Source organism: Marmota monax, unplaced genomic scaffold (assembly GCF_021218885.2).
Source record: "Marmota monax isolate L192 unplaced genomic scaffold, Marmota_monax_Labrador192_F-V1.1 WCK01_AAM20220418_F8-fsc00229, whole genome shotgun sequence".
In the NCBI taxonomy this organism is placed as follows: Eukaryota; Metazoa; Chordata; class Mammalia; order Rodentia; family Sciuridae; genus Marmota; species Marmota monax.
The window spans coordinates 2,094,510-2,114,032 of NW_026693707.1; the positions used below are offsets into that span (position 1 = coordinate 2,094,510).

At 45.9% G+C, this 19,523-nt stretch overlaps 2 protein-coding genes across 4 annotated transcripts in view; one reads left to right on the forward strand and one right to left on the reverse strand.

Annotated features, from left to right (window-relative positions):
• Cyfip2 (cytoplasmic FMR1 interacting protein 2) overlaps positions 1-19,523 on the forward strand; it is a 129,592-nt gene that overhangs the window by 81,962 nt on the left and 28,107 nt on the right. For all 3 annotated transcript variants that reach the window (XM_046459934.2, XM_058584194.1, XM_046459935.2), the window contains 3 exons: positions 13,469-13,612; positions 14,913-15,003; positions 16,347-16,477. In XM_046459934.2, the coding sequence (XP_046315890.1) occupies positions 13,469-13,612; positions 14,913-15,003; positions 16,347-16,477 (366 nt within the window). The remainder of the gene's footprint in view (positions 1-13,468; positions 13,613-14,912; positions 15,004-16,346; positions 16,478-19,523) is intronic.
• On the reverse strand, positions 33-4,723 carry Fndc9 (fibronectin type III domain containing 9). The gene is made up of 2 exons (XM_058584195.1): positions 4,459-4,723; positions 33-2,493 (listed from the first exon to the last, which is right to left on the reverse strand). Exon 2 carries the CDS (start codon positions 2,484-2,486, stop codon positions 1,818-1,820), a length of 669 nt encoding a protein of 222 aa, XP_058440178.1. The 5' UTR covers positions 2,487-2,493; positions 4,459-4,723; the 3' UTR covers positions 33-1,817.

Consider the following 19,523-nt stretch of genomic DNA (forward strand, 5'->3'; position numbering starts at 1 on the left):
CAGGCAGAAACGACTGCAAGTATATTCATCTTTATTTGTTAACAACTAGCAGGCATGGGGGTGGACAGAGACCTGGGTGCTGGGCGCTGGGAAGTGGGGCTGTGGGGCTTCTCATCCTGGCTTCCAAGCCCCTCTGTTTCTCAGTTGATTTGTTGCGATATTGTCCAGCGATTCTGGGATTTTGTGCTCCATAGCTATAATGGATTTGCAGACAGGAAGAGGTTGGGTGGGTGAAGCTCTGAAGGGAATTGCACATGGCTGAAGCTGGAGCTGAGAAACAGGTCTTTTTCATTTCATTGCTGCTGATGCTCCCGTGTGTGCATCCTGATGCTCAGTGACCCTCCTAAATGAAGCTGTCAGTCCTTCTTTGCATTCCTTAAACGGACACTTCTCATGTACCCACCCTGGGCCAGATATGGACTAGATTCTACACACTGCAGCCTCCTTAGGGATGAAGCAGACGTAGCCTTTACCCTCCTGGACTTGCATTTCCACCCCTCCCCCCAGGTGGGGGCACGGGAACAGTGTTCCCAGAGCCTCACTGGTACCACAATATGTATAGATTTGTTTCCTACCACGGGGGTTTATATGGGCAGAACAAAGAACACTATCAGGGTGTGAAATGTGTCATTTTTCTTTCTGATGGAATTAAAAAAGAGCCACCTTTGACCGCATTTTCAAAAGTAAATAGAAGTGGACCTAAAAGAAGAACCAACTATGTGGCTAAAATTGTGTAAGAAAAAGTCCTCTGCTAGGTTGGGAGCTCTGGATTTGGAAGTGTGATGAACACAGATGAGTTCCTACCACTCGGCTCTAGTGGTGGGCTCTTGGAAGGTCTTAGGGTGATGCTGGAAGAGAGCCGTGGACTTCTCCAGAGCAGACAGTCTCTCCAACTGATTGTCTCAAATCAAGGGAAGTTAGAGATACCATCTGAGGTGGTTCACAGGCATGGTTTTAACTAACCTTGACTCAAAGTAAAACCAGTGCGTCCTTTTTTCAATTTACTTTCAAACATTGCGATAGATTAAGACAAAGGACTTACGTCAGTGCTCATGTCTTTAATACCTCTTCAGCACTGCCTGAGTCCCACCCCCCTTTCTTTTTATCAAACACAAGAGAGCAGGTCTAAGCTCAGAGTAATTGTCAGACAAGTGTGGCCAAGACAAATTTAATATTATTTTGTTTTCTTGACACTAATACTCATCTCTCTTCTATTTATAGCCAGAGGGTACTGGTTGTTCATATATGGGGTGATATAAGGCTTAAATGAGTTTAAGTTTAAAAAACGAGTCAATTTAAATAAAAATATTGTTAGTAATAATAATAAAGAAGGTTGATGGTTTAAAAAAAATGAGGATGGGGTATAAAGTGGTCTCTGACTGCCTTAAATCTGGAAAACACTCCAAAGAAAGACCTCTCACCTTTTTCCAAAAGAATGAATGAAAGCATAGCTCAAGGGGCTCACTGGCAACTCACACATATTCTTCAAGTATTGTGTATTTATTTAAGTCATGCATTTTTTTTTAACTTTATAATACGTCCACTTTTGATTGAATATTAAAAGAATGCCTCGATTCTTAACTGGGGCCCTCAAATGGACACATTTAGGAGATCCGTGTTTGCCCTTTGGCACACCCAGGAAGTGCACGTACCGGATTGAGAGATTTCATCATCAGGCATCACCCAACCCAGGGGATCTTACAATGGCACTGACATTTAAGGGAAGAGATATGGGGAGTCTATAGGCACATTTTTACAAAAGACCTACTGTCGGGGGGCATTAGGCTGTATGATGAGGGCCATCTCCTCCCCGCCTCTCACTCCCTGAAGTGAGGCACTATGGCGGGTTGATCACCTCCCTCCCTGGCTTCCTCATCAGGGCCATCCTGCTGGGCTTCCGGTTCTGCTCCAGCTCCTGCTCCGGAGTCCTTGCGTGGCAGTTCCACCAGGGGGAGCCCCTGCAGGTCTTCCTCCCTCTGACCAAGGGCGGGGGCCTCCTCCGGCCATCTCACTAGCCCATTGGCTTCCTCCATGTGGCCAGCTCTGTAAGACCATCGAGGCTCATGGCAACGGATGCACCAGAACTGGAGGCAGATGAAGGCCAACACAGCTGTGAAGCAGGCCAGCAGGATGGCCATCAACACCCAAAGGGAGATTTGGGGATCCACCAGGGAGCTGCCCGCAGCCAGTGGACTCTTATCCAAGGTGTGGAACATGGTGCAGTAGTGCCTGTAGGGGAAGGCAGCCTTCTTACAACTGATGCAGAGGAAGTAGAGAGTGGAAGGGGCGAGATGTTCCAGCACCACGGAGCTGATGGTCCGAGGCACCTTCTCCTCGTGGTGGAAGCTGTAGCGGAGATAGCCGGAGAAGATGCTGTTCCAGTTGGGTCTGTACATAATATGGTAATAGTCCTCCAGGCAGGGCTCCGAGGACGACCAGGAGATGATGGCGCCCGTGTAAGAAACGTTCCCAACCTCGATGTTCATCCCGATTCTGGAACCAAATCAAAGTGAAGAGTGACATCCCCCTCATTAAATATTATTCATCATCATCATAGCCACCACATCTTGAGCGTGTGAGATGGGCACTGATATGGACCCCATGTTACAGACCAGCAAATGGACGCCCAGAGGTTACCTTACTTAGCTTGGCTAGCAAAGGAGCTGAACAAGGAAAGTGCAACTCATGTCAAAGCTGGTATCCTTGGTTACCCATCCAACCTCAGCCACATCCCTCCCTGGCTCAAATCCTGTAGGTTCAACATCACTTCTACCTCATTGAAAAAAAATAAATAAAAAAAAAATAGAATCAGTAGAACCTCAGGGGTCCCACCTTAATTGTCCTAGGCCTGAGACCTCCACGCAAGCAATTATTTCATCTAAAATCTCTCTTCTTGACCTCCTGCCTCTGCTCCAGGTGTTCTGAGCTCAGTTATCTAGAACATTGAACCTATTCTTTTTTAGACCCCCAGTTACATTGCCCATGATGAATGGAGATTCACTTCATCACCTGCCAGCAGCTGATTTCACCTTAAATCTTGTGCTTTGGTTTTGTTTTTTCAAGGCCAAAGGTACCAGGAAATTAGTTTCATAGGTTGAGATAATCAGCTTCTGTAGAGCATGGTGCTACTGTTCAGCGCTCCAGGTATTATGCCTGTCAGTGATGGTAATAACCACCCACAGCAAGTGGGCCATTGCTCTGTCCAGGGCATGTTACACACTTCATATGCAATAATATTTAACATTATTCTGCATCCCACCTGGAGAGCTGCTTTGCAGATTTCCATTTTGCAGATGAACAACCTGAGGTCACTCAGCATTTTAATGAATAGAAAGAGAACTCAAAGCTGCTTAACCACTTCACTTCCAAATGCAAGGCTACTGGATTTAGTAACAGAACATTTTTGCAAATTAAGGATCTCAGTTGCTGTTTTACCAAACAAATCAAATGAGCTCTCTTTAGACTTCCAGCCTTCCCTCTTGGGGAAGAGAAAGCCATCTTTTTGTTTCTCTTTAATTCTGAAAGATAGAGTTGCCCTCCACTGAGTTTCCCCTGGTGAAACATAGAGTCAGCTGTGGTCAACCTCTGTATGCTCTGGTAAACATGTCACTCTGCCCCTCCTCTCCCACACAACACAGGTTTCATTTCAGACTGCAATGACATAGTAAAAATCAGTCAATCAGATTTTAACCCGAATCAGATATTGAGCCAAACCAGCCCTTCTCTCTGCTCGGCCTCCCCCCAACCTCATGGCTTGTGCCCAGGTTTCTACGGGAGTTGAGCTACAGAAAGATAAATTACAAAGTGTAATTTTTCAGTTCTTGATTGTCTTCTCTAAAGATGGCAGTGAACTAAAGTACTCAGGAAGGGGAATAGTTCCTTTCCCTTTGGCTGGAAATTTCCTCCCCCTAAATAGGGCCAGAAAGGAATGAGACAGGTGTGCTCAGATCCTCCTGGGGACGGTTGTCTGGAAGGAGAGTGAAGGTCTGCACTCCCTCTGTGGTTTCCTCATACACATTCATCCTCCCCCCACACCCCCAGCATCCTACACATGCTACAAACACACTTCCAGCCATAATGAATACAGCTTAATTCATTCCCTGTAAAACATATCAATGGCCTCTGCAGAACCCTTCCATCAGGAGTGATCAGGAATCCCGCTCTGCTCTTGTCACGCATGAATCTTTTTCTTCCATTTGCCTCCTATCTGCCGCTGGCTGGTTTTACAGCCTGACTTCCCTACAGCAGACATTTTTAAGCTCTTTCTGTCAGGATGCTATCAGCATCTTCAGCCTTTAGGACCAAATCCATCTCTCTTATTTCTTTTACTTCCTCAGCTCTGTTTCCAAATTCTCCCCTATTTTTAGCTGTTCTTTACCATCACCTGGCCTCTCTCCAAACAGAGAGTGAAAGGAAAAGCTGTCTCCATTTCCAAGTCGAGCTAGCTACATCTCTTACCTGATGCTTGCAGTGTGTCTGGTTAGAGCTTTACCCTCCGAGGCAGCATGGACCAAAGCCCAGAGAATGGTGCCTTCTCCCTCCTCCGCCCTGGGCTCTCCTTGATGTCTCTCTCACCACTGAGTAATCCCACTGTCGCCCCCGATGCTCACATTATTCATTTCTTCACATCAGCATCATTCACCATGGCAACCAGCAGGCTTCTACGCACGATGTTTTCAGGGACCAGTCTGGAGAGGCTTTTGCCCATTGAGAGAAGCTCTCATTCCTTTGGCCAAAAAGGAAAAAAAAAAAAAAAAAAACCCTGCAAACGATCTCGAGGATGCACTAATTCTTCCAAGTTTTCTCTCTCATTGACTAGTGATTATTTTCTTGCCCCATCTAGATCCTCTCTGGATAATGGTTTTAAATGCAAAGATGATCTTCTCAGTTAATTTATAACTAACAGTAAATCCATCCTCATCCTCTACCCCCACACCCACCTCCTGCATCTTAAAATGTTCTTTCTTTATTTTTGTGTCCTGTGACCTTGCCTAGTTACATGGTCCTGGTCGAGCCCTTTAATTGCCCGAGTCCCAGTTCCGACATATGTAAGGCATTGGGCTACATCTGAGTGGCAGATAGAAGGTGTGAGAACTATTCCTAGCCAGTTCAGAACCCTTCTCAAGCTTTCCCAGCCATCCCAGCACTTGCAGAGGGTTGATTAGTGTCCCCTCAAAACGCATATCTATCCAAATCCTCAGCATATGACCTTATGTAGAAATGGGAGTCTTTGTGGATATGATTAATCAAGAATCTCAAGGTGAAATCATCCTGGATTCAGGGCTGGCTGCAATCTTTAGAGAAAAGAAAGATTCACACAGAGAGACACACAAAGGGAATAGGCCCTGTGAAGAGAGAGGTAGAGACTGGAACGATGCGACTAGAACCAAGGGAAACTAGGAGCCACCAGACTCTGGAAGAGGCAGGGAAGACTTCTCCCCAGAGACTTTAGAGGGAACGTGGCCCTGTCAACCTTTGATTGCAGGCTTCTGGTCTCTAGATCAGTGAGAGAATAAATTTCTGTCATTTTAGCCCACCAAGTTTGTGCTAATTGGCTGCAGAAACCCAAGGCATCTAGTCCGTACTCCTGACTGGGCTCAGAGGCACAGTTCCCATCACAGTTGCTTACCTGTCAGTCAACTGCACTGGACATCACAGATGGAGACTCTGTACCATTCCTGGACTGGATGGTTCTCCAGTGGTCCTCTCTTTCCAGGTCTCCTAGCTGCCCTTTTCCATTCCTCACAAAGGTATATCCGCCTCTGAGATTCCAACCTTTCCTGCTGCCCTCAACCTTAGGAGAGTACCTTGGCGCCATTCTGTGGAGGAGACCAGAGAACGTCTGAGATAGAGGAAGGAGAGGAGCTCAGATAGGTTTAGACCTGGACAGTTTTACACAAATTATGTGTTTTTAAAAGGGTTTTTGTTTGTTTGTTTGTTTGTTTGTTTTGTTTTTTGTCTGTGCCTCTCTATAATATGCCCCAGAGGGAGTGTGTGTGTGTGTGTGTGTGTGTGTGTTTTCATATATGTGGATATTAAAAGGTTGATTTTGAAGAGGAGTATAGACTAGTGTTATGAGAGCCTAGGAAGCATGTAGGGGAGCGGGTTGGGAGGGATGGTTAATGGGCACAGGGTGCAATTGAATAGGAGGAATAACTTCTGAGGTTCTATAGCACAATAGGATAACTGTGGTTGACAATGAAGTATTTCAAAGTAGCCAGTGGAGAGGATTTTGAATGTCCCCAACACAAAAAAATGATACATGCCTGACATTATGGATGTGCTAATCACCGTGACCTTTTCATTACACATTGTATTCATGTAATGAAATGGCATACTGTACTCCAGAAGTGTGTATAATGACTACGTGTCCATTAAAAACAAAATACAAAGCTTCTCTCTTCTTGGTTCTTGGCCAAAGGATCCAAGAAGTTCCCCTATTGAGTCACCTCAGTGATAACCACAAAGTTAGGAAGAGCTGCCTGGTTAGCCACCAAGCTGCCCAACATGGAAGACATGAGAGACATGGTCTCTGCCTGTACAGTGTTCTTTTTATTCTGTTTTACTTTATCATATTATTATGTTGTGGTACTGGGGATTGAACCCAGGGATGCACTACCACTGGGCTACATCCCAGCTCTTCCTATTTTGTTTTTAAGACAGGGTCTTGCTACATTGCTAAGACTGGCCTCAAACTTGCAATCCTCCTGTCTTGGCCTCCCGAGTTGCTGGGATTACAGGTGTGCACCCCCATGCGCTGCTGCCCAGGGTTCTTGGTCCTGCAGTTGCTCTGTGGCCTTCCCATAGCATTCTGTCTTCCCAGGGGCCTGTCCTAAATATGCTGTAGCACAGTGTGTCTCTTTCCAAAGGCTAATAGTGACACCCAGCAAAGCACAAAGGCAGAACATCTAGCCACTTGCCTGTAGCTGACAGAGGCAAGCACAACATCAGCTTGTTTGTAGAAATATGGGCAGGAAGTGTTTCCTCTTCTGAACATCTTGTGCTTTGGAGTGCAAATGAAATGTACTTTTGGAGTTGCTTAAGAGCTCTGTCACTTAGGGGTGATAATTCAATTTTTTTTTTTTAAGTAAGAGTTCAGTCCCTAGTACCACACATACACACACACAAAAAAAAATAAGTAAAAAATTTAGAAAATTTAGCAACTGGTTCAGTAATTAAAATTAATATGTGGACCAAACTTTAAAAATATTCAATTAAATATTGTGTAATATCACAAAATTGCCTTCCAAGTGATATAAATTGTGGCATAGATCATTCAATTTTTATAAAGTTTTTTTTTAATATTTATTTTTTAGTTGGAGGTGGACACAATATCTTTATTTCATTTTTACGTGGTGCTGAGGATCAAACCCAGTGCCTCACACATGCTGAGCTGCAACCCCAGCCCTAAATATTTTTTTAAAGATTTTTTTGGGTTGTAGATGGACACAATACCTTTATTTTATTTGTTTATTTTTATGTGATGCCTGGTAACCAACCCAGTGCCTCACGCATGCTAGGCAAGCGCTCTACCACTGAGCCACAACCCCAGTTCTAGATCCCTCAATTTTAATCATTTCTTAGTAAATTGTTGGCCCTTAGAAATTGTGGCTGTGATCTATTTTTAGCATGGTCACCACTAGGTGACAATACCTCTGTCCAGGCCACAATTTGAGCTCAGGGAAATTCATCCTCCTTTTGCATAAGATCCCCATTAAGTCAGTCCCCAGAGCCGGGACCAGTTCTTTGCAGCAGGGAGCAGGGTACATCTCAACAGGGCCACTACCTGGATGTCAGCCCTTCCCACCTGGGCTGACCCAGGGATCTCCCCTCACCCTGGTGACGCCTACAGTGCCACCCACTTCCCTGCCGCCACCTCTCCCTGTGTCTGCCCAGTGCCATTCCCAGGCTCCACAGTGTTCCTTCCCCACCAGTCCAGAAGCTTTTATTTCCCTGGCAACCTGTGTGTGGCAGAGGAGCATCTTATGTTGCACCTTGGGCAAGTCATTTCCTTTTGCTTGGGCTTGGGATTCTTGCTCTGCTGAATGGGTATGATCAGCCAGTAGGCTGCTGACAGCCCCACAGATCGCAGGTCCTAACCCTGGAACCTGTGAATACAGCCTTCTTTGGAAAAGCATCTTTGTGGATATGATTAAGTGAAGGATCTTGACTGGGAAGATGATCCTGGATTATAAGGGTGGGCCATAAATGCACCACAAATGACCTTACGAGACAGAAGTATACACATAAGCCGAGAAGGTGTGTGAAGACTCAGCAGAGGGATTTGAAGATGGAATAATGCAGTCACAAGCCAGAATGCGGGCAGCCACCAGTAACTGGACAAGGCAAGGAGCAGATTCTCCCCCTGGAGGGCTCTAGAAGGAATGTGACCTCATAAACTCTTAATTTAGTTAGGCCCAGTGATACCGATTTTGGATCCGTGACTTCCAGAGAATCAAGTCTCTATTATGTCAAGCCACCAGGGTTGTGGTACTCTGTTAGAGCTGCCACGGAAAACTAACTGGGGGTCATGAAGGAATCACTGTGTGTCATCACATGGGTACCAATTATGAAGAAAAGTGATGACACTGGTTTTCCTCAAAAGGTTTTAGCATCTAAATATTGCAGAATGGCAGCTCTAATGTGGAAGGCTTGGCTCCTGTTCTTCCTCCTGCCCTTTCCAAAGCTTAAGAAGAAAGGAGCATCATTTCCTGAGATTTCTATAGCAACTCCCTTGGGTTTTTCAACCTGAGCAGAGACTATCCTGAAGGAACCCGGATGTTGGAGATCCAGCCCTGGAGCTCAGCAGATATCTAGAAGGAGCAGCCAGTAGCATCAGCCATCTTACCCAAGCCCTAGCGATGGATTTGAACCTCTAACTGGACTGATCAGTCCTTTGGACCATCTTCCTCACAGGCCATGTAACTGAGTTATTCATTTACCCCATCTGCATTTACCTGAAATGATTTTAGAGTTCAGCTGCCACTTTCCAACCTGAATTAAGAGGCTGTGTATGTGGGCTGATGGCATTCATTAGACAAATTGTAACAAAAACAGGAAATTAGAAACAGTTTTAATTCCTCTTGGGATCTCTGAAAACAACAATTGTGATTCCAGAGAGCAGAGATGCAAATTGCTTACAAATTTAGTTTGCCAAATAGGCCTTGTTGTTTGGAGTGTCTGGCCGTGTTTACCATCTGGTGAGAGATGCAGGCATTACAATCAAAAGTCCACACATCAGACTTTAAAATGGTTAAAATGGTGAACAGTATGTACATTTTACCCACAGTTTTTTAAAAGCCATTCTACACAGTGCCTACAATCCAAAGATCAAACTCTTCATATATTTTTTTTTTCTCTTGCTTTTCCAGAAAATGTAATCTGTGTCTCAGTAATAACATGATTCTAATTCCTGAATCAGGATTGGGGTTTTTGTTGTTGTTGTTGTTTTTGGAAGCCTCATAAACTGATCTATTTTGTGTAGTGTGGATTTTAACAAGTTCAGCTCTAAGTGAGCCAGCCTGCACAGTTAGGATATGTAATTAGTTTCCCATTGGGCCAAGTGGTTGTAACATGAGTCGGTGAACAGAATTGGTTCAGCGTGCGAGATGAGTGGCAAGCGTCCAATGTCTCAAGACTTGTTGCATTCCTGTTTTTCTTTGCCAAACCCCAGAAAATGCCCAGGCTCCCTTATTCCCACATTTTCTCAATAGGTCCCAGCCTCCTATTGAGTCAGCAGGTCAGATGGGTGCCCTCCGGGGGTGTGTGTGCATGTAGTTCTCAGCATGCGCGTGCTTTTTCTTGCATGAATATGGTGTCTTTGGGGGCGTGGGGGTGGGGGCAGCTTGTTCATTTAGAGGATTCGAATTCTGTACATTTCATACTGGCTATTCCTGCATGACATAGAGCTTGGCCATCAACGGAGGCCTGAAGTTCAAGACCAGAATCAAAGACTGACATAGAAACTCCAACCAGAAGTCCACTAAGTGGGTCAGGAGGTGGGGAGGGCATTTTTAAAACCCTTGTATGGTAAAACAATTCCAAAATTCTTCGCCTCTGCCTACACCTGAGAAGGTCTACTGAACAATTTCCAGATATCAGAGCATACGTTCATTTCTGTTTGCTGGGAAGTACAAAGGAAGACTTGGTTCTAGAAGGTCCTCCGGTGAGGGTGAGGACTTAGGAGACTGCTAAGAAGGATGAGCATCCAGGAAGAGCCCTGTAGAGCTTGGGCCTCAGAAGGGAGTGATAGGACAGCTCTCACTGTTATGAAGCCTTGAACATTGAGCAACGTCTGTACTGGGGCAGGCGTGTCCTGGCATATCTCCTTGTGGGTCACACACTGTGCGGCATGAATTTATACCCCACATAGGCAATGTCCTCTCCAAGTTCAGAGAATCATAGCTGTAGCCAGAACTTACTTACCAAGTTATCAGATAAAGTAATGTTAATGGCTGTTATCTCCATGAGTGCTTCCAGTGTGTCAAATGGCATGCTCCCTGCTTTATGTATCAATTAAACTTCCAGGAGCCCTAGTGGCTCTGGTATCATCATCTTTTTTGGAGGGGAGTTGCAGGGTACCAAGGCTGGAGGGTGAAGTAATTTTCCCAAAAGCATCCAGCTTGTAAATGAGGGACCTGGGGTTTGAAGTCAGTTGTAGCTGTGCCCACCTTAGAGACCATCCTTGGTACTCTGACAAAGTAAGGAAAGAAGTCGTCAGACAAAAAAAAAAAAAAAAAAAAAAAAAAAAAAAAAAATATATATATATATATATATATATATATATATATATATAAAATATGTATGAGCTGATCGCCTTTTGTCCCCACCAGGAATATACATTTGAAAGTTCCCTGCTGTTCAAAAGTTCCTTTCATAGGACTTTTGAAAAGGGGACAAATGTGCTTTCCTGGGTTCAGAGGAGAATCCTGTCTTGGGTGTGGGTGGGAATGAGAAGGCTGTCATGGCAGTGAACAGCTATCAGTCCCCCTAAGGTCACGGAGCAAGCTGAGGCATTGTCCCCTGGTGCCATGCACATGGCCCTCTTCAGGAGAAAGTTCAAAGCAAGGGTTCTGCATTTTGATCTTTGAAAACATTAGGAAGCTGTGGTACAAGCCAGCAGGGTTTTGACATTTACTTTCCTATTGGGGCATAACCATATATAGTAAAATGTACTGTCTTTGTCAGTGCAGGCTGCTGTAACAAGAGTACCAGAGACCATGCTACTTAAATAGCAAGTCTAAGATCAAGGGCCGACAGATCAGAGGTCTGGTTTGCAGATGGCCATCTCCATGTCATGTCCTCATGTGACAGAGCAGAAAGAGGGAGCAAACTTTCCTGATTTGAGTACACAAATTCCACTAGGAAGTCTCCACCGTTGGGACTAAACCATGGCCCAAAGGCCCCTCCTCTTAATACCGTCCCATGGGGGGTGGGATCTCAAAGCATAGATTTTGTAGGGACACAAACATACGAGTACATAGAAGATCATAAGTGTACGGAGAAGATCATAAGTGTTAACAAATATGTGCATCTGGGTGGTCAACAAGCCAATCAAATTGCAGACCTTGACTTTCACCCCTCCTGGTCCATGTCCATCCCCTATGGTTGGTTTGGCATTTGCCCTAGATGCCTCACATACCTCACCCTAGTCCCAGCCCTGTTCACTAAGGTGGCCTGTTTATAGAGGCTCTAAAACAGGTTTGTTCCATATGTAGAAAATGGCCTGGCCTGGCCTGGCTTGGCCCGGGGTTGGCTCAGACTCCACGATTCATACACTCACAGGATTTGCTGAACATGAATGAACTTCAGTGAACATCAGACTGGAGTCAGTTCTAGTTCCCTTTACATAAACCACCCCTGGCCCATACATCTAGAAACTACGTCAAGTAGATCCCTCCCACTCTTGCTTGCATTCCAAACCTACCCATAGATAGGCACAGGCTTACCAAACACAGTTCTTCAACTCGGTGAGTGGGTGGGTGCTCTAATCTGTCATGAATCCTCATTATTAGTGGGAACTCTAATTGTACTCTTGGTGTATCCTATAATTAAAGGATCCTAGAGTCGTGATGATTGTTTTGTAAAGTTTAAGATAATTTGTACACAGCAAAACATACTTAACTCAAAATTTAGGATGAACGTGTAATTACATCCTCCCTCAGTGGTTCCACAGGGAATTGAGAGTCCTCCAGAAGCATCATCAGAGTTTAATTCAAGTGGAATTTCTAATTAGCCAACCAGTAGAATTTCAGCTAATGGAATAGCGATGTGATCTTCTCATATTTGTATGGTCATGCTCAAGATGTTTATAATTCCAGGAAGGAAAACAGTATTGAAGGCTTATCCCCCCCCAAAAAAAAACCAAAAAACTGAGCATGGTTTATAAAAGAATTCAAGTTCGAGAGTATACCCTTATGGGGAGAGGTAAGAGGATGGACTTTGGAATCAGCCATACCTGGTTCAGACCAAGGCTTGGTTATCTACCAACTGTGTGATCTTGAGCAGGGTACTGACCAACCTGAGCCTCAGTTTCCTCATCTGTGAAATGGGGCTAAGAATGGCATACACTGCATATGTTTGTTGTGTGGATTAGATGAAAATGCACATGAAGGGCCTCACAGAGCCTGGCATGAGCTAGTCCATATATAGCAGCATTTCAAAAATGAGCCTTAGAGTCATTTGTAACTTGTATGGCCTCACCAACCAAATGAGACCATTGGAGGGCCTGCTGTTTGGGTCATCTGTCCTCAGCCAGGGGTGTCTCATGGGGTCTTGAGGATGATGGTGACAGCCAGACAGTGGTCTTGGCTCTGGGTTCCCAACCAGAGCAGCTTTACTCTGCTTGTTTCATAGATGAGCTTGTATGGCATTTTCCCTTTGGACTGTGTCCTTGAAAGTTGTGAAATCACTAATTTAAACCAACCCCCTAACATAAGAAACTAAGACGCAAATGGCCCGAGCTGTTTTCCCAGGCACTCAGAAGCTGCCTCCTGCCTCCGGGGCCTGCCCATTCCCAGGACCCCGTGGTGTCCTAGAAGAAAACAACCAACAGTAGAAGACGATGCTGAATTAGCTTCTCAGCTTTCACATGGTTCTTCCAGATGATTTCTAGTACCCAAAAGCCTCTAGAGAAAGAAAATAAGCCATTTTACCCTGTCCCACGGCTCCATTTGGCAAAGTCCTGGTTTCTGTGTGGACAGTTGTGGGTAACGTGAGTCCCCATGAAACAGATTATTTGCTCGGAAGCCCTTTTCCCTCTCTAGCGTGGGAACAGCTGGTCTATCTAGTGGCCTTTGAACATCACTGACCACACCTCTCTCCTTGTCCAACATCGTCAAATGTACTCATGGGGTCCCCAGTGAGAACCCTGATGAGGCCAGGTCCCCAACGTCTCCTGCCAGGACTCGGGTCAGGACCCGGATGTTCAGTGCTTGGTCTCTTACTTTGCCCCACCTCTGTTTTCCAGCCCCTCAACATCGCCTACAGCCACATCTACAGCTCTTATAGGAACTTCGTGGGGCCTCCTCACTTCAAGACCATCTGTAGACTCCTGGGTTACCAGGGCATCGCCGTGGTTATGGAGGAACTGCTGAAAATCGTCAAGAGTTTGGTAAGGAGAAGACTCGGGGCACGTTGGGATGTGCCCAAGTGGGAGGGATAAGATCAAGACTTGGTTTCTTTTTTGATCTGTTCTGTAAAAAGAAGTCCTAGTTGCTCCACTTTTCCCTTGGCCCTCATCTCCTGGTGACTCCTAAAAGCACATTTCTAAGCAGCTTTTGACTTATGGATTTACCTCCCTGTTTCAGGCCCCGAATTCATTTCTTGTTTGGATGAGTCAATTTAGCGGTCCTCATTTTGACCTTCATGGCCTGCTAATGGCTGCTCATGCTAGCCAGCTGTGCTGTGCTAAGTTAATCTGAGCATGGCCAATCCATGACACATGTGCTGCCTTTTCCCACTCCTATGCCTATGACAGACATCTCTAATCAATCACCATACTTTGTCCCCTTGAGATTTTCTTTTTTGTGGGAGGGGTGGTACTGGGGATTAAACTCAGAGGCACTCAACCACATCCCCAGCCCTATTTTCTATTGTATTTAGAGACAGGATCTCACAACACCACTGAGTTGCTTAGCACCTCACTTTTGCTGAGGCTGGCTTTGAACTCGCCATCCTCCTGCCTCAGCCTCCGGAGCAGCTGGGATTACAAGCAGGCCCCACCGTGCTCAGCTCCCTGGGCATTTTTTTCTGAGCACTTTTATCAATACTGCACTATCTTCAAGGGATTTCTGTGTCCCTTTCCCACCATTCTGTATTTGCCCCAAGTAGGGTATCTATACCTTCATTCATTGCAAGACCAGAACATGCAAACAAGACTTTCTTAAAAATATTAGATGACAAAATAGAAAGTAGCGTATAACCAACCAGGTCAGGAACAGCAAGCAGGATTCACCTGCTAGCTCTCCTTGGCAGCAGCTGTGGGTTGTTAAAGACTGGGCTGCTAAATGCAGAGTCAAACAGGAAAACAAGGTAATTGCTTAAAGATGTCTGCCCTGGACGTGGGAGGAATGAACGTGCCATGAATTTTCCATGCTTAAATTAGATAATGTGTCCTAATCGCCACAGTTCCCTGCCCACATTTCATTTTAGCTCTTCATCTGGATTTCATAAACATTTCCAACCCTAGGAAGGACCCCATGCCTAGAAATGTGTCCTCTTTCAAGTCTGTAAGCCCATGAGAGGAAGGAGAGCTCCTTTCTGACTTACAGAGGATCATAAGGCTGTCCCCACACTTCAGTGCCCTACAGACCTCTGCACAACCTTTGTGTGCCCCAGTAGCCTGGCCCCGAGGCCAGCGGTGCCCACAGCAGCAGTGGACTAGCTCACCCACCTGTACTCTTCTTCTGCAGCTCCAAGGAACCATTCTCCAGTATGTGAAGACCCTGATCGAGGTGATGCCCAAGATATGCCGCCTGCCCCGGCACGAGTACGGCTCCCCAGGTTGGTGATGGGAAGATAATGGAAACCGCCCCATGTTGGGGTGGGAGCTGTGACCATCCCCCTCGGACTCTGCATCTCTAACCTGCCCGGGAACCCAGGATCTTTGCATCCTAGCACAGCCCCCAGCCAGGCAGCCTTGAACCTGTCTTAATCTCCCTTGGTGGAGGTAAATGATGTCTGCTGGACCTGCCTCACAACATCACTGTCCAGTGAGAGCAATTAAATATGAAATATGAATAGCCAAGGTCTGGAGCTCTGTCTCAGAGACCTTCTGTGTGGAGATGGCTAGTGCCTTGATGGTGGTGCAGGTGACATATCTCGGGCGAGTTACAAACATATTTTTTTGCCTTTCGACCTGGGGACTGGAGAATGGGGGGTAATGGAGACTGAGTTTAGTTTCAAAAAAATCAACATGTCCAGTACTGGGTAATGTGATTCACAATAGGAAAGGGATAAAGCCAAAAGCTCTAATGTCCAATCCCAGCTACCACACTGACTTGCTGTGTGATTGTGGGTATGTTATTTACCTTCTCTGGAAACAGGTAACAGTGCCTAGCTAATGGTATTGTTATGAGTAGTAAATGAGATATTGCAAAAGAAAATGTGGTGTGTATACACAGTGGAGTTTTACTCAGCCACAAAGAATGAAATGATGTCATTTGCTTGTCAGTGGATAGAACTGGAGAACATCAGGCTAAGTGGAATAACCCAGACTCAAAGTCAAAGGTCGAATGTTTTCTCTCATGAGGGTGGGGGAGAAAGGGAATTAAAAAAAGGGATCTCACGAAAATAAAAGGGAGACCAATAGAATATAGCAAGGAGGTCAAGGAGGAGGGAGGAAAGGGGGCCTGTGGAAGTGCTGGGAAATAAAGTCTCCCAGATTATGCCATGTCCATACGCAAGTATCCCAATGAATCCTGCTCAGATATATCATTATAATGCACTAATTAAAATGAGAAGTACTCTTATTAAGGAGTAGTAATGTAGCTTAAAATCTGGAAAAAAAAAACTAGATGGGATTGCAGATAACATGCCTACCACAATATCTAATGCCTATAAATACTAGTTGGTGTCATTATTAAGAAGTCAGGCAAATTTTTGGAGACAAATAGATCAGAAGACCTGTTCCATTTGTGTTTGTGTTTTATTTTGTTCCAGCTTCCCGAGCTTTTTCAAATACTGAACCCCACAAGAAATCCCACCTTGCTCCCTCACTTAGGGGTCCCATGGCTTGAGCTTGTGTTATCCGAGAGTCAGGTCTGGGGCTACCGCTCAGTCAGTGCTTCCCGTAAACCTGGCTGCACAGGGTCAGCTTCCCACCAACCATTCTGTTCATCTCCCAGGGATCCTGGAGTTCTTCCACCACCAGCTGAAGGACATCATCGAGTACGCAGAGCTCAAAACAGACGTGTTCCAGAGCCTGAGGGAGGTGGGCAATGCCATCCTGTTCTGCCTCCTCATAGAGCAAGCGCTGGTAAGTCCCAAGCCCAAAGCAATCATGGCGGCTCCAGGCTAGAAGGGACAACACCACAACCAGATGCTGAAGCTGAAGTATGTGTAGGCGCTTTCGTTTCACGTTCAGGCGACTATGACCATCAGAAAGCTGCATGGAGTAGTGGCCCTGAAGTTAGACCTGAGCTCTTCCCCTCACCAGCTGCCCCTGGGCCTCTGGGCACCCTCCAAATCTTGGTTTTCCGTCCACCATGGGCCAGTGCTATGCTGAGAGGTAGCCAGTCCCCGTCCCCCACCCCCTATGGGTTGACATAGAAATGATGTGTTCACAATCATGAGTGCCACGAGGGATGAGCACAGGGCCCAGAGGGGACATAAAACAGAGCCTGAAGTGGTCTTGGGGCTGAGGAAGGACTTTCCTGGGCAGGCCTCCTGGAAAATGCAAAGGAATTTTCCTGGGGCGCTTTTCCATTCTGAGAGGACAGGATGCTGCGTTATCTTCATTTTTGCTATGGGTGACATGATTTTTCCCTGCAGGGTTATCTAAAGGCTAAGGAGAGATAATGCTCATAGAATGCATGCAGTAAGAATGGAATAATCGGTAGCAGTGCTATTTGTCTGAACTCCCAGCCCTAATCTGTGAATGGGATTTATCTTATCAAGAGCTGTGTCTTCCACATTCTTCCCCAATGCTGTCTGTTCTCCATGTGGGGTGGGCCCAGTCCTCCAGAAGAGGGGGAACTGGTCAGCCCTGAGCAGTGGGAGGAGATGGAGGATGTGGCTGTGGGGATGCGTAACCCTCCGGATGCACCGGGGAGCTCTGAGGATCCCTTCATCAGTGCATTCAGCATCAGATGTGAGAGCTAGCTTCCTGCCAGGTGCAGTTCTAGGGTATGGAGGGTGGCCGTGAATAAGAGAAAGTATTCCCACCTTTGTTCTGAAGACAAAGTCATCCACAGACACTGGCACTCGCTGTGAAGGAACCGCAGGGTAGCAGCATCAGGAGGGATATTCTAATTTTGGAGAAAATGGAGCTTGATATCTGTAGGGAACAGAGAGGACCCGAGAGTGAGCTGGAATGCAGAGGCAGAGGGGACAGAGATAGGAGCTGAGCAGAGGGGCTCCTCTCCTGGCCACCACAGAAAGCTGAGAGAGGCCTGGAGCAGGGAGAAGATCCGACTCTCAAAGGCACTGTTGGGGGAGAACTAACTGGACAGCAGGGGAAGGACAAGACAGCTTGCAGTCCAGTGGTCATCATGGAGGCAGCAAGCCCACGGACAAGAGGGACAGGGGAAGGAGGGAGACAGGAACAGAGGTAGAAAGATGCAGACGGAGAGCACGAGAGCGCTCCTGGCCTCCTAGTCTGGGTGATGCAGGTGAGCCTGTGTACCCCGTCCCTCCATGTCCTCATCTTCAATCAAGGGTCTTGTGCCAGCTGTTCCCTCCAACCCTGAGGCTCTGAAATGGGGACTGTTGCTCTTCCTCTGTGAGGAATAATTGCTCCTCTGTTGCCCCTTTAAATGGACTCTGGAGAGGGCTAATTGCTTCTCTTTAAATAACAGGTTGTTAGCATGGTTCAGTGGGCCTGGGTTGCTATGGCAACCAAGCCTTCAGAAGTCACAGGGATGAGAAGGGAAAACACAGCTCAAGGCCTGTGGGGTACCAGGAGATGTGGAGGTGGGGAGGGTGGGTCAGCTCCTCCTTTCAGGAAGAACATCAATTCACACCAGGATGCAGGCAAATAATGGGGGCTGCAAGGAAAGGAAGATTTTTCTCAGCTTACCCCCTCCCTGTCTGGGTGGTCACTTGCATGTATTAGCAAGGAGAGCAAGACACTCAGGAGCAAAGACTTTCCCAGTGGAAAGGGACCTCTGCAGCACAGATGCACCTAGCCCCTGTGGAGAACCCCACTGGGAAGCAGTTCACCTGAGTCACAGGATGCAGCAGAGATATCTCTCTCTCTCTCTCTCTCTCTCTCTCTCTCTCTCTCTCTCTCTCTCTCTCTCTCTCAATGCGAGCCTAGACGGCTGGGTGGGGTGGGGTGACCAGGACAGGAATCAGGGCTCACCAAAGCTGTGTTCCCCTGGCTGCTTTGAAAGTTGGGGAAATCATCAAGCAAAGGCTGGGCTTTCTGATAGTAAAATGGGGCCTGAACATTCTGGAACTTGTTAGTATAGGAAACCAGAATTAAATATTCATGTGACATCAATTGTTCTTATTAAATAGAATAGTAAAACAATTCAGAAAGACTGATGGCCATCCATAGAGGAATAGCTGTATGAACAGTGTAACGTCCATACTTCTGGAAGACTCTGAAGCAGTTAAAAAGAGTAAAGTGAGCTGGCCATGGTGGCACATACCTGTAATCTCAGTGGCTCGGGAGGCTGAGGCAGGAGGATCATGAGTTCAAAGCCAGCCTCAGCAATTTAGTGAGGCTCTAAGCAACTTAGTGAAACCCTGTCTCAAAAGAAAAACGGTTGGAGATGTGGCTCAGTGGATAAGCACCTCTGGGTTCAATCCCAAGTACAGGAAAAAAAAAAAAAAGTAAAGCGATATAGCTTTCCACATATCAGCATAAGAAATGTGGAGAGGAAAACCAGCAAGTTCCTAGACAAGCCACATTGTGACATCATGTATAGAAGATGAAACCCACAAAATAACACCACACCAAGAAGAAATGTGGGAAATACATACTCATTTTCTCTACAGGTCAGGGAGGAAACCAGGGTTAGAGGTCAACAGGGGCTTTACCCTTATCTGAAATGTCTTCATTTCCAACAAGGAAAATATGTTCATGTACTCTTCACCTAAAATTAATTTTAAAATAATAACATGTACTAGCTCTAGAAGAATGAGGGTACTGAAAAGTACAAAAAGGTAAGTGAGAAGGCTTTTGTCCGTTTTTCTATTGTGACATCTGCCTTTGTGTAATTTTTTCTTTCACTATTCTCTTGTGGATTCCATATTGGTCATATGCTAAAATACCTTCTTGCCTTTTATAAGAGACATTAATATAACTTTAATATGTAGACAGAGGAAATAGAAATTTAAAAGACTACTTAGACAAA